This window comes from Camelina sativa, chromosome 8 (assembly GCF_000633955.1).
Source record: "Camelina sativa cultivar DH55 chromosome 8, Cs, whole genome shotgun sequence".
NCBI classification, from domain to species: Eukaryota; Viridiplantae; Streptophyta; class Magnoliopsida; order Brassicales; family Brassicaceae; genus Camelina; species Camelina sativa.
Window position 1 is genome coordinate 10,277,558 of NC_025692.1, and position 13,981 is coordinate 10,291,538.

The window sequence follows — 13,981 nt, forward strand, 5'->3', positions numbered from 1 at the left end:
TACAATTCTGACATTAGTCTAAACTTACCAGCACAGTATTTTGACATCTTAAACATACAAGGTTTGTTTAAACAAACATTTAGCATTACAACATTTGAGTTGGTAGAGATATTGTTACTAGTAGCGAGGACTAGTCTTGCCTTCGTTGACGAAATGCACTCTAATAGCCGAAACCAGACCACCTGACCGTTCAATTTCGCAAACCACAGAGTCTCCGATGTGCAGGTTATGCTTCCGACGTAAATTCGACCACCCATTGAAAAAATGGTGCCCGTTATAGAGCCTTAGAATGCCTTCCACTTTTTTGCCCCCGGGGAGAAGGTAGTTAATGGTGGAATGAAGAGGACCAAACTTCAAGTCATACCTATGAATCGCCGGTCGGCTTACATACTAGTAGTTGCACATACAATGGGAAACAGGGAACAAAGACAAGTCTTAGCTTTAAAGGGAAACAAAGAAAAAACTAACAATGTAAACACTGCTATTATTACCAGAACGTCATTCCTTTTTGTCACCGCTTTCACAAAGTAAGGGTTTGGGGGATTCAAGAGGTACTGCTCAGGATTTGTGACATGACGACCTTTTCTTCCTCGGTCATTTGTTCCTCCACTTTCTGAGAATTCCGCCAAAAACAGAATGAAACTTAACAAATGATAGTTTTGAGTTTGAGGAGTATTAAGATTGATTATTTCCATCTAAATAGCCTTACCAGAAGCAGAAGCAGAGGCAGTGGCTGTCTCCTTGTGAGAATTTTGGGACTTAGGACGAAGCGGTTCAGTTTCAGGTTCAACTTCAAGAGGTACATCGATGATCTCTATCCCATTACTCTTAAAGATTTGCACTTCAAGATTCATTGTATCATCGTATCTGAAGAATAAGGTATCATTTGGACCTAGATGGTTGTCATCCACAAACTCATCCCAATCTTCTTCTATCATAAACAGATTGTCCTTTTCTCGATCCAGCCAGAGTTGCCAGGAATTTTCCCACCGAACACTAAGCACAATTCTGTGCTCGAAAGCCCCGGGCGTGCTTCTTACAAACTTTTCCGGAATCATCCTCTTCATAGACCCAAAAAAACAGAACAGTTGACAACAACAAAACAATTCTGACATTAGAAACAAGAAACATGAGCCTAAAAACTATAGCTTTCCATAGGAAAACACGGGCTTAAAATATTAGTTTGTAGGTCAAGCAAATGCAGAGAAAAGGTACCCAATAACATTAAAAGCAAAGAGAAGAAGCAATTCGACAGAGGAAGCGTCACATGTTTAACCGAAACTAGAAACCATATATTCTTGTAACAAAGCAAATTCAAAAGAAAGAATCGAAAGAACATTAAGTTACCATGGATTTAGACTTCCAAGTTTGCCCTGGAGACGGACACTTCCAGAAGCCAGGCTTGCTCGCATTTTTTTGGAACTTATCAACAACATTCTTGGCCACCATTTTTCTGTAAATTAGGGTTTGTGTTTTGTAAGATGACTTGCATTTGTTAATAACATCAGCGCCACACAACAAAAAAAAAAAAAAAAAAAAAAANTTGGAGAAGAAAAAAAAAGAACAAACAATTTGTACGGACAAGGGGAGAATATCTCATTCAGGTCGGAAAAAAATAAAGAAAATAACGTTTCCGAAGACTGACCTTAGGTTGGTACCGCCGGAGCGTGAACTGCAAGTACCGACACAGTTGAAGAAAGCTTCCCCTCGCTGCGGCTACTCTTCTCCGTCAATTGAGAGTGACTTACGTCTTCTGGGAGAGACTAGAGAGAGAGAGAGAGTTGAATGTAACATGCCGAAATGATGATCACCTTTAACTCGGTACGGCAATTTGGAAAAAGAAAATTATTACTGGGCCGGATATAGCCCATTTAAAAGCCTGTCCCATATGAAAGTTGAAAATCATGATGATAGTGAAATGACAACACTTTAAAGCTCCATCAGACTGAACATATCTTATCAGTAAACAAAATTGAATGATATGAATTGGCATGTTTATCCAAATTTTACAGAGCAGATTCTATATGGTTATGCGCTCCATCGAAAGAACATGGTCATACAATGTCGCAAAAAGGTAGAAGCTTGTTCAGGAGAATAACTGGTTCGGGTAAATTGGTTGCGTCACTTACTACTGCTTCCAGTACTGCAGTCAAGAATCGAATAGGTACGAAAGCAGAGGAGCCACGACTGCTACACTTAAACTGTTTCCAAGCATAGCGTATCTGCACAAAAAGGGGAATTCATGAATTTCTTTTTACAGTGTAGTTGGCAACATCGGTTTGTTATAAGCATAGATTCATACTCCACATATCGAACACAAAGTAGTGAGAAATAAGGGTATAATGAGGTTAAATTCTATTTTGGAATATCAAAAATGAGCCTCTGTTATAGTTGGATTTACGTAATCTATATATTTCGTAGCGTTTTCTGTTGTGTGTGTAATGGTATGAAACAGCGTACCTTTGACGAAGGCTTATGTGCTTGGGGAACTCAAAATCCTCAGGGAATGAGTGAAAGTTAGCTACCTAATCAAACAGAAACCCAAAATATTATTTTTCACTGAACAAAAGCTGATCCATCTCATAAACGAGGCATTGGTAGTAAAAATAAACTGTGCTTAACCTCTCTCGGGGTGAAGTATCTAAGCCGTTGCTCCTTCAAACAAGATTCTTTACCCTTGATTTTTGGCTGCGCGGTCACGGATTCACGATAAGCATTTCTTTTCACTTGTAGCAAGTAAAGGAAAATGATATTGTATACTTGATGGAAGAACATACCTGGACAGTTGCCAAGAAGGAACCAGTGCCTTTAACATATCGATAATAACTCTTTGTAAAACAACAGCATCTCTTTGAATCAGGGTAAACAATGTCCATTGCGTTTCCCCATCTCTCTATCAAACTTACTGGTACTAGATATTGATCTACAGAGTCTGGAACAGAATCGTCTTCTTGTCCATTACAATCTTTGGACCCATTCTCAGAGTCATCAAAACTACTTGGCTCGCGATCAACTTGCGCAGCTGACTCGAGAAACTTCTCTACTGGTTCGCAAAACTTAAGTAATTTATCCAATCCCTCTTCTGTTTGACAATCTCCAAACTCCACCTGATCATCACGCCCATATAACGGGTCTGGAGACCAGACTAGTTTGTAATTACTGTGTTGGGACTTAAATGGCAGAGGCTTTCTTTTTGCCTACAAAGTAACCAGAAAAATCAAATGATTTCAAAGTTTATACACCTTCATAATCAGCATATACTAGTACATTCTCAGAGTACTAGTAGAAATAACAGTTTTGGATACACAGATTTGCAACAAATGGTACTACGTATTCACAAGGTAAAGAGAACGTACCAGACAAAAATAGCGTGGTCTTGAATACGGCACACCAAACTGCAACGGACTCAAAACAAACTCTTGTGTGACATAATCTAATTTTGTTAATGTATCAATCATTTCCATATGTGTATCCGAAGTCTGCACCAACAAAACACCACCCAATAAGCAAAAAAATGTGGCGAAATTACCAGAAGATAAATCTGTTTATAACTCAGCTCGTAAGCAGAGGCAAACACAAACCTCAAATCCAACAACATTCTCTACAAATAACATCTGAGGAGGCTTAGTTGTATGAGGTATAAGCTCAAGAATCCTGAGAAACGAAAATGCCCGAGCATCACCAGAGTGTTTCTGAAGGCCTAACCACAAAAACTGTTTAGTTATCCTCCAACACAATCCCCCACAGATAAACAAGTAACAACAGAGAGAAAAAAAAAATCACCTTGACGAGTATAAGGTTGACAAGGAGGAGAAAGAAGCCAAGCATCTGCATTATACTTATCTAGATCATCAGCAGTGAGACTCTGAATATTTCCCTATGAAACAAAGAACCAAGTCACACAATCGATAATTTTGCAAATGTAACAATGCCTTGCTTGCATCAACCAAACTAGTTAAAAAAAAACAAATCTCAAAATCAAAATCAAATTGTGTAGACGATCTTAACAAAGAAGAAACCTGATAAGGACGGTGTTTGAAATTATGCTGATAAACATCATTAGCAGAATCATTGATCTCAAAAGCTTCTACTACTTCTGCGACTACGCCCGACGCCGTCAAAGAGTATCTCTAAGAGCAAAACGACACATAAATTAGGGTTTTAGAAACAGAGTAGACTACACAACACCATCAACAATAATATCAAGAATTAGTGGTGCAGGGAGAGGAGAGTGTTTACCATCCCACCGATTCCACTGTAGAAGTCGAGAACTCGCCATGGCTTCTTCTCATTGATTCTCGGCAAGCCTAGTTCCGCCATGGCTTCTTTCTTCTTCTTCGTTCTCTGCTCAATTTTTGGGAGTTTTTATTTATTTTTCTTTAATACCTTTGGGTACAATCAAATTAAACCTTTTACTAGGGATTGGACCGGCACAAAACCTGCGGGGTTAATTTTAAAATAACTAAGTTTGTAATTAGGTTTGGATTATGCCGAGTTACATTTATAATTATGAATGTTAAAAATGTTATTAACATTCATAATCTAACTTTATACCAATTTATTTTCAGTTTGGTTTGGAAAGAAAATGATTAGATGTAAGTACATTAAAAAATAGTAAAAGAAAGATAGTATATATGTTTATGTATTTCTGGAACCCGTCCCATTCCATCTACGGTATGTCCTTTTTTTTTATCTTATAATCGTAGTTTTAATAATATTTTATTAATTTAAGATTGTATATTTTAGTCCAACAAATAAGGAAGTAGGTAAAAGATTCACATCCACATGACATTTTATTTGTAAATATAGTTATTTGGTATAACATAAACTTATATTGGTTTACCTTCATCAAATTTCTAAACGTTTGAAATAATAACCGCTTCACCATAAATTTTGGATTCACATAAAATTTAATTTAACTATCGTAATTTTATAATTTCATCTTGATATATTTATTTCTTGTTCTTTTTTCTATGGAAAAATAGTTTATATAATGTTTATATTTATTTTAAATTACCCATTCTCGTCTCGTATCTGATCTTCCTTGTACATTAGATTTTTTAATTAATTATATATTAGTAAAACTAAAATTATTTGGGGTTAATTTCTGTGAACTAAACCTATGGACCAACCCACACTTTTGTGCAGGGTTTTCATTTTTTTTTTTAATTTTGTTTAAATTGTTTATATTAGACAATTTATTAAAAATAGTGAGAAGACATAAAATATATAAATTTTGACAGAAAACATAAATTTGTCTAATTTAATTCAACCCAAAGTCAGTCTTTAGGAGCCATAATTATAGAAGTCCATTATAGTAAGTATTGATAAAATAAAAAATGAAGTTAAAAATATTTAAAAACTAATATTATTATTATTTTGGTAAAAATAAAAGAAAAATAAAAAAATAATGAGTCAAAACAGTATATGCAATTCAATTTGATCATGTAGAAGTTACAAAAAAATTTTTCAAAGTTGTAAAGGTTGCATTCATAAAAATTACAGATTCAAAATATAACTTTGTAGTTAATTATTTTAAATGAAACTTTCTGATTGTTTGTTTAAATGGATATATGTCATGTTTTTTTGTTTTTTGGTATCCCTAAGTGTGCTCCCTAATTAATATTATAGATATATGATTATTTGTTTCTATCTAATTGTATTAAATTGATTTGTTATTTTCGTAAATATCTCACAATTTAAAACCAAATCAAATATGTTTACATATATATATATATATATATCTAATTTTCGATTTAAATTCTTTGATTATTATGGAAGCAAACTTTAAACTTTAAACCATTTCAAAAAATATAGGGTAATTTTTATTTTATAATTAATTTCATAATTATTGTTTCCATAAATATTAGATTTTTGACTAACAGTTTTTGTTTACCATATATTTTTTATTTTTTATTTTTAATTATATAAGTAATTGAAAATGTTTGGCAACATGGATATATGTCATGTTTTTTTGTTTTTTTGTATCCCTAAGTGTGCTTCCAATTAATAGTAGATATTTTATTGTTCGGTTTACTAGTAGAGAACCATACCAATCTTGTTCGGTTTACTGATAGAACCATGTTTTTCAGAAAAAAACGAAGAATTTGTCGTTTTTCTTTCTCAATTAGCATAGAAAACCCTAAAAGTAACCAATATTTGCAAAATAACACCTACCTTACAAAAATAAAACACAAATCAGTAATCTTGTATGAGAGAATAAACCTAAAAAAAAAGTGAGTTATGTTGTAGTTTAGTTTACTGTATGTCTAATTAATCTTTCACGGGGCTAGAAAAATCTACATGACAAATTAACAATGATCTATCGTCGGACATTTCTTATGTCAATGCTTATGACGGTTGATTCATACCATATGCATGTATAAGGCTGTAGCTAGCTTTGAATGGTTTTAGTGAGACATTAAAAAGTAATAAATTTTTGTTTATTTAACAAGTTTATCTTTGCTATTGCTTTTGTTATAAAAATTGACTTCAACCGTAAGAATTTTTGTTTATTTAACAAGTGATATATGTGTACTTTGGTCTGGTCATCGACGGGTCTCTCTCATTTGCTCGTTAGAAGAAGCACTATATATCTATGTATAAGAGTTTATATTATACTATTACTTATTTTACTACGCTAATGTGTTCTAACTTCTAATTAACATGGATTTGCATTTAATATGACTAAAGCTATACAAAGGATGATTTTTTATGATTTTTTTCTGTATCAGAAAGATTGATTTTATATATGTTTTAATCAATTAATGCTAATAAACTGTGAATTTCAATAATTAATAAATGAGAATTTAAAAGTTTGATGGATTACTATTGATTAATAATTATAAAAATATGTTATTATAAATAAAGAATGCATTTCTAGCTAAACATTAAAAAAAAAATTAATCTATGTGAAAATCCTAAAACATCATCTGATAAGACTTAGTTTGCCAGCAATTTATGTAGCTATAAGTTAGATGAACATGATGACTATATGTTAGTTATAATCAAATTGTGTTTAATAATTAACGATATGATTTGGGAATTATGTAATACTATATATATTGATAAGCTGGAATATTAGTATTAATAATGCATTGTAATTTGTGAATGTTGATATATAAATACTACTAGTATACATCTAAATCGAATCTTATCATTGATGGTTTTGAAATTCAAAGTGGGGAAGACGTTCACCATGATGCATGATAATAATACCTAAGACGTACTTTCACTGCACTAAAACCAAAGAAGAATAAAATGATGAATGAACTTAAAAATGGGGAAAAAAACGGAAGATTCTTTAGTAAAAAAGCCAATTAGTGCAATCCTTTAACGCAAAAAAATAAAAGCTAAGCAATGGATTATAGATTTATAGTAGCAGACATTAAAGACTGCTTGTCTTCTTTTTTTGACCCGTTGATGATAATCTTAACTACACCTCTATGAGTTTATTGAAATGAGGAATCTTTTGCAAAGTGCAACGTGCATGAGGACACGTACGTGCGTGTACGCTTGCTTATATACAAGTTTAGAGTCCAAAATCCAAATCATATGATAGTAGAACGAACAATAAATTAAAGGAAAATAGATCAAACATATCAAGCGGGTGTATCTGTAATCTGTGCGAAAGGGCCAGATATAACGTACAAGTGGTAAAAGTTGAATAATGAACATGAAAAAAAAATGAATCCATGTACACAAATAAAAAAATAAAAAAATGAAGTGTGCCAAATGTGGTAATTTTCTAACATTACATGCTACTAGTTAAAAAAGTTACGGGATGAACTATATTTTTTAATTTTAATTGGTCGGCTTTTTAACAAATAATTACTGATAACATAAATAATATATGCTTTTGATAATTAATTAGTTATTCTCATGCATTTTTCTTTCGATTGGTGGTAAATACTCATTATCCTCAAGCCACATCTTAATAAAAGTACACGTACAACTATTATGGATGCTTACTCTTGATTTACCTTTTAAAATTTAAAATTTTATTATTGTTCACACCTTTTTTTTTTCTATAGGCATTGGATTGAACAAAAGGTTTCGTTGTGGTCCATGGATCTATCCATTTCAAACATTTACTAGATTTTCTGTTTGGTTTAACAGAAACCTCCTTTCCTACTAAAATTTAGATGATAAAAATAATTGCTTAATATAGCATTTGCATGCACTTAATTTGGATTTTAACTAGTCGATCAACAAGTCGATCAAGTGCTTCAAACTACGAGAGAATCGTGGTTGTAGAATCAGAATGCAACAAGTTTAACAAAAGTAAGAATAGATTAAAACAAACGTACGCGTACTAGCTAGCTAGGAAACCGATCACATTAGAACAAAACGCTTCCGGAAAATTTCGAATTGCCTACATTCTAAAATAACCAGAAGAGGGTGCTACGAGATATGAGAGGAGACAAAGGAAAGCAAAAAACAAATCATCACGACATAAAGGGTTGCCGGGTCGGTATCTTGCTCCAATTCTTCATCAGTACTCTCTTCTTTTGCTGCTTTCTGATGAATCCAAAGAATAAAAGATATGATTAAGCTACTGTTGTTAGTCTATATACAAACACTAGCATATATACACTTACATAATAGAGTAGTAAATGTTAAGAACTCGTACAGTCCAAATATATGTATATGTTGAGGCTTGTGATTTGAATTTTAGAACTATTGTTGCAAAATGAAATTAAGTTACTTGAAGATGATGGGACTAATAGGGTGGTTCGGTGGCAGGTTCCTTTGGTGCGTTACACCTGAAGCACTCTGACCTGCTTGCGAAGTTATGTTCGTTGCAGCCTGACCTATATATACAAACCAAATTAGTTTCTACAATATGCTAATTATACATATATACTAAGATATATAAATGGTCGTTTTAGCTTATGTACGTAAGCCAGCATGCATGAGTTAATATATGTTACGTGATGAAGTAAACCCATGAACCATACACATAAAAATAAAATAAAAACAAAGTACCTTGGGCAAATCCAATCTCCAGATTTCCAAGGAGAACGGCCTGTGCTGCCACCACCACTGCTGCTGCCAAAACCAAAAAGGCCACCACGTCTTGGACTAACATTCATGTCTATAAACCCCGTTGTTGCAGCGGCACTTGAGCTTGGGAACTCATCTTTAGCGGCACCGCACTTGAAGCAACTAGACCTGTTGGCAAAATTGTGCGTCCCACAATTCCTAAGGTTGCAATACCAATCACCCGGTCTCACGTCTGGCCCTGTATTGAAACCGAAGGAGTTACCAAAACCGCTGATTAAGTCCGTACTTATGCCGCCCAGTACTCTAGGCTCTCTGCAACGTTGGCATGAATCCCTTCTCTGGAAGTTGAGGTGGCTACACGATCTGCAGTTCCAATCTCCCGGCCTATTCATCTTCTTCTACGTACGTACGGCCCCATTGGAAAAAATTTAGAGTATATAGTTACACAAAACTAAAATCATTTACTTTATTTTACAAAGGTAACCTATATATAGTATGTTTTTTTTATGATTACCTGATTATGTTAAACTGGAAACTAAAAGGAGAGTGGAAGTGAGTAATATATATATAAGAGATGAGGTCTGGAGTTATAGCATATGAAGGTGATGTTGTACTCTCCTCACATATTTATATGGACAAAGCAAATTAAAGTCCACTCCTTTAACAAACCGGGAACATTTTTTGAAGTGAAACTAGGGTTTCAATTGATTTTCACTTTCTCATTTGCTTCAGCCTTAGTGCATTTCCTTTAACGTTGTGTTTCTCCGTAAACTGCGTTTTTCCCAAAAGAAACAAATTTTATCTAATTATATATTTAGAGGACTTTAAATATATCTATCATTTTTAAACCCACTATTTTTAAAAAAGATAAAGAAAATAAAAGGATTCTTTGACCTTTTTGGGACCCCAGCTCGTATATGCTTATAGATTCATTCTTAACAGTATATGCATATATATATATATATATAGATTGACGTATACATAAGACAAACTAAAGCTGAGGGATATATAGTTAGCATCTCATTATCTATTTCGAGTGCATGTATGACTTTCACATGCATTATTGATGATCAACCTCTAGCTATGATTGGTAAAAATACTCCCAGTATATATAAATAGACACATACATATAGCTTGATGGAGCTAGGTTCATGGGTGTATAATATGCTCTCGTGCGCGTCAGGAGTAAAGATTTCTCTAGCACTGTTTAAAGCAAAAGTTGCATGGCAACCATTTCAAGGAACGTATCTGTTCCCCTTAGCCGCGGAAATGATGAACGTTTAAAGGAATAACTTCTCCTTTCTTTAGTTTTAGTCTTTTGAAGTTTTAAAATTACTTCCAATATATATTATTCTGAAATTGAATAGTCATGTGTATATCTATTTAGAACTTAGTGGTTCGTGAATATTCTCAAACAAAACTTAAGGAAAACATCCAAAACTATATGTTAAAACAAAAATAAGAATCATTAAATGGGAAGTGAGGTTCGTATCTTGACCATCGTTGTGTCCTCTTCATTTGTCTACTAGAAAACAATTTCATTTTACCTTTTTTTTAACTGATGTTTTTTTCTTACTATATTCCACATACAAATTATATATTGTCGTTTGTGGTATTACACCGGAATCGCTTTTGTACCGTCAAATCACCCTTTCCATTGTGGTATACTTGTCTCTCTAAAGTAGAGTCAGCAATAATATAATAAGACAAAATTTCCACAGTAACATATATAAACAAATTATATAAAATTGGACGAAATTTCTAACTTTATTTAATTAATTTTATAATTATTTAGGTTAAACTCTCGTCATTTCATATTTGTAAAATAAAACTAAATAAAGCTCGGATACTACACCAAAATGGTATTCTCGTCAACTATTGCTCAAAATTCTTGGCTATATATATACCACCGTTATATGTTCAAAAATATGTTAACAGGATTTAAACCAAATAAAAAAAGTATGTTAGCACTAACAAGTTTCATAATAGAGGAATGGTTTATATATCGTTTGTTTTAGTTGGAAATCTGATATTACTTCTGTTAAGGACTTAATTAATCTGGTATGCAAGGTTGTCTAGCTAGTTACTAGCTACTTGAATTAAATACAATCGTTCATTGGTAACCAAGTGATGAGCTTCCTTGGTGTTTAAGCGTATAATTATGAATTAAAAAATAGTATATAGTTATGAGTTGCATCAGAGATAGAGGGTCCAAAAAGGTACGAGTCAAAGGACTTTTATGTAGAGCTAGAGGTTAACATAATAACACTTAACAAGATCTCTTTATTTTAGTTGGGTGTGGGCTCCTTGGTTGTTTGTTGGCTTCTTATCGCTCTAATTTACTTAAAATGACATTATGCTTTGACCCAAGATTCTAATCAAAGTACTTTAAATTTTTACAACTTTATATAAAAATGAAGTTATCAAGATGATAAAAAGAACGATGAGGTAACAAATTAAAAAACCATATCGAGTAAAAATCAAGTTGTGGGATCAACTATTGAGTCTATATTTGGCTATATATAATTTTGCATAAATGAAGATTAATTTGAGCACAAAACCCATAAACATCGTTTTTCCAACAATGTTGGTGATGTAGCAAGGACAATAAGAAAATCCACAATACTATACCCATAACTAGTATATAAATTATTTTCAAAAAGTTTGATTTTTTATATGGATTCCTATAAATTGTGAATAAGACAACTAAATGATGTCTTTTAATAGAAAAATTATGTCTTTTAATAAAAAAATTTATGTTACATGAATATGCTTCAATCTAAATAAATCATAATACAACAAAGCTACTGCTCAAAGTAATTACCATATTATAATTGAACAAATATTTATCATAATACAAGAAACACTCTAAAGCTATGGCCAAAGTAATTTACCCATACTAAAGAATTTATCGGCTTGGAAATCTCAGCCGAAATTATCACTTAATTTATTAATTTTTTCATTTATTTTATTTTATATTAATTATTCGTTTGCGAAAGTTTACAATTGAGGTGAAAGAAACGAAAGAGTTATTATTAATTTATTATTTTTTTGAACGAGCCGCCAGTTGTATTCTTCTGTGTTCTACACTTCTACTTATGCCCATTCTCTTCACATCACTCTTTTAAAGCCTCATGCCTTCTTTTCATTCACTAAACTCATCATCACATCTCTTCCAAGTTCTTTTAGGTCCGTCTTTCAATTTACATTATTTCGTAACAACTTGATTATTTTTTAGATATTGATTTCAGAAATATATAGCGACAAGAATGCAATTGGCAAATATATGTATATCCGATATGCATAAATAAATTCAATTCTTGTCCTAACTTTTAACCAAAGCAAAGAGTTCAATACATAAGAGAAATTAAAGCAATCGGAGTAGGATTAGTGAGTTTGATACATAATAGTTGCGAAGAAACGAGTTCGTTTCAGTAGATACAAGTTAAAAAAAAAAAAAAAAAAAAATCGACATATACCTATAGTGTTATTAGGGTAATTTCGGATGAGTATTCGTTTTGTATCTTTTTCTGTAAAAAACAAGTCTAAAAACTATATTAATTGTGGATCTTGGACATATGATGATTTTTAACTCACTTTTAATATTCCTACATGGGAAGCATTTCCCAAAGATAAATCGAATAGATTCTCTCTTTTCTTTTGTGTTCGTCAGTTTTTCTTTAGCATTCCCCGAGACAATATTGGTGGGTTTATTAACTATAATGATTCTTCATATATTCTCCATACCATTTTAATTTTGTGTTACTTTGTCTCTATTATGATTCTTTTTATATATTCTTTTCTAAGTTATCCAATTTTTTCTTCAATTTCGAGTTAACTTTTACGGCGACTTATGGATAAGGCATATGGCTCGGGAGCCCTGGAATGGAATGATGGACGGAGTCTTGGAAGTTGGATAGAGCGTGAAATCACCATAACCATATATCAATTCGCATACTATTGTATAAATAATTATTTTAAGTTTATGAAAATACAAAAGTCTTTTTGTGTAATTACAAAAAACTTGTTTAAGGTGCATATATAACAAATTAGTTGATTGCCATTTGGCTCTTCAAGTTAGTATGTATATCATACGTGATCTCAAAAAAAAAAATGTTATTTATCTGATAGCATGTTAGTTTAATTACAAATGTTTTAATTTATAACACATAATCACAATTGCCAAATAAAACCATCTTTTACCAACTAATAAATTCAAAGAATAAGGATAAAACAAGAAATTTTATCAAGTTTATAAAATTACACAATTTCACGAAAGTACATCAAATTATTTTCGCCAGTTTACGTGAAAATCACCCTTTTCTTTAATTATAAAAGGGGCATTTGAGTCTAATTATATATAATCCAAAAATTGAGTATCTACAGTATATAAAAAAAACAGAAAACTTCATCCGATATTATCTTATAGCTGACTCTACTTTAGAAAGACAAGTATACCAGTTCACAATGATAGTAAGAAACAAAAATCAATTTAAAAAAAAAAGGTAAATGAAATTATTTGTAGCAGAAAATCAAAGGATACAAAGATGGTCAAGATACGAACCTCAAAGTCTTTTTCCTTCCCATTTAATGAATCTTATTTTTGTTTTAACCTATAGTTTTGGATGTTTTTCTTTAAGTTTTGTTTGAGAATCACGAACCAATAAGTTCTAAATGGATATACACATGACTATTTCAAACTCGGTATAATATATATTGGAAGTAATATTAAAACTTCAAAGGGCCAAACTTCAAAAGACTAAAACTAAAGAAAGGAGAAGTTATTCCTTTAAACGTTCATCATTTCCGCGGCTAAGGGGAACGGATACGTTCCTTGAAATTGTTGCCATGCAACTTTTGCTTTAACAGTGCTAGAGAGATCTTTACTCCTGACGCGCACGAGAGCATATTATACACCCATGAACCTAGCTCCATCAAGCTATATGTATGTGTCTATTTATATATACTGGGAGTA

General features: G+C 32.2%; 3 protein-coding genes across 4 annotated transcripts; all 3 read right to left on the reverse strand.

Moving 5' to 3' along the window:
- Positions 14 to 1,751, reverse strand: LOC104706870 (B3 domain-containing protein At5g25475-like). The gene is made up of 5 exons (XM_010423099.2): positions 1,646 to 1,751; positions 1,348 to 1,453; positions 710 to 1,061; positions 492 to 613; positions 14 to 390 (listed from the first exon to the last, which is right to left on the reverse strand). The coding sequence occupies exons 2-5, from the start codon at positions 1,447 to 1,449 to the stop codon at positions 118 to 120; spliced, it is 849 nt and encodes a 282-aa protein (XP_010421401.1). The 5' UTR covers positions 1,450 to 1,453; positions 1,646 to 1,751; the 3' UTR covers positions 14 to 117.
- LOC104706869 (tRNA (cytosine(38)-C(5))-methyltransferase-like) lies at positions 1,646 to 4,363 on the reverse strand. Its single transcript, XM_010423097.1, has 9 exons — positions 4,240 to 4,363; positions 4,020 to 4,130; positions 3,784 to 3,877; positions 3,582 to 3,700; positions 3,357 to 3,479; positions 2,778 to 3,197; positions 2,623 to 2,688; positions 2,461 to 2,525; positions 1,646 to 2,222 (listed from the first exon to the last, which is right to left on the reverse strand). The coding sequence occupies exons 1-9, from the start codon at positions 4,318 to 4,320 to the stop codon at positions 2,150 to 2,152; spliced, it is 1,152 nt and encodes a 383-aa protein (XP_010421399.1). The 5' UTR covers positions 4,321 to 4,363; the 3' UTR covers positions 1,646 to 2,149.
- LOC104706871 (zinc finger Ran-binding domain-containing protein 2-like) lies at positions 8,235 to 9,648 on the reverse strand. 2 transcript variants are annotated; one of them, XM_010423101.2, is made up of 4 exons: positions 9,521 to 9,641; positions 8,989 to 9,404; positions 8,708 to 8,813; positions 8,235 to 8,520 (listed from the first exon to the last, which is right to left on the reverse strand). In XM_010423101.2, the coding sequence occupies exons 2-3, from the start codon at positions 9,396 to 9,398 to the stop codon at positions 8,723 to 8,725; spliced, it is 501 nt and encodes a 166-aa protein (XP_010421403.1). In that variant the 5' UTR covers positions 9,399 to 9,404; positions 9,521 to 9,641; the 3' UTR covers positions 8,235 to 8,520; positions 8,708 to 8,722. The 2 variants fall into 2 exon arrangements, with proteins under 2 accessions (XP_010421403.1, XP_010421402.1); XM_010423100.2 differs by having other exon boundaries at positions 8,989 to 9,648.

Coding starts and splice junctions, on each gene's coding strand:
- LOC104706870 (XM_010423099.2), bottom strand. CDS start 1,449: ATGGTGGCCAAGAATGTTGTTGATAAGTTCCAAAAAAATGCGAGCAAG. Junction 1,062..1,347: donor CTTGGAAGTCTAAATCCATG/GTAACTTAATGT, acceptor GGGTCTATGAAG/AGGATGATTCCGGAAAAGTT. Junction 614..709: donor TGCCTCTGCTTCTGCTTCTG/GTAAGGCTATTT, acceptor CGGAATTCTCAG/AAAGTGGAGGAACAAATGAC.
- LOC104706871 (XM_010423100.2), bottom strand. CDS start 9,398: ATGAATAGGCCGGGAGATTGGAACTGCAGATCGTGTAGCCACCTCAAC. Junction 8,814..8,988: donor GGAGATTGGATTTGCCCAAG/GTACTTTGTTTT, acceptor TTGTATATATAG/GTCAGGCTGCAACGAACATA.
- LOC104706869 (XM_010423097.1), bottom strand. CDS start 4,320: ATGGCGGAACTAGGCTTGCCGAGAATCAATGAGAAGAAGCCATGGCGA. Junction 3,701..3,783: donor TCAACCTTATACTCGTCAAG/GTGATTTTTTTT, acceptor TTTTGTGGTTAG/GCCTTCAGAAACACTCTGGT. Junction 3,480..3,581: donor AGAATGTTGTTGGATTTGAG/GTTTGTGTTTGC, acceptor TTGTTGGTGCAG/ACTTCGGATACACATATGGA.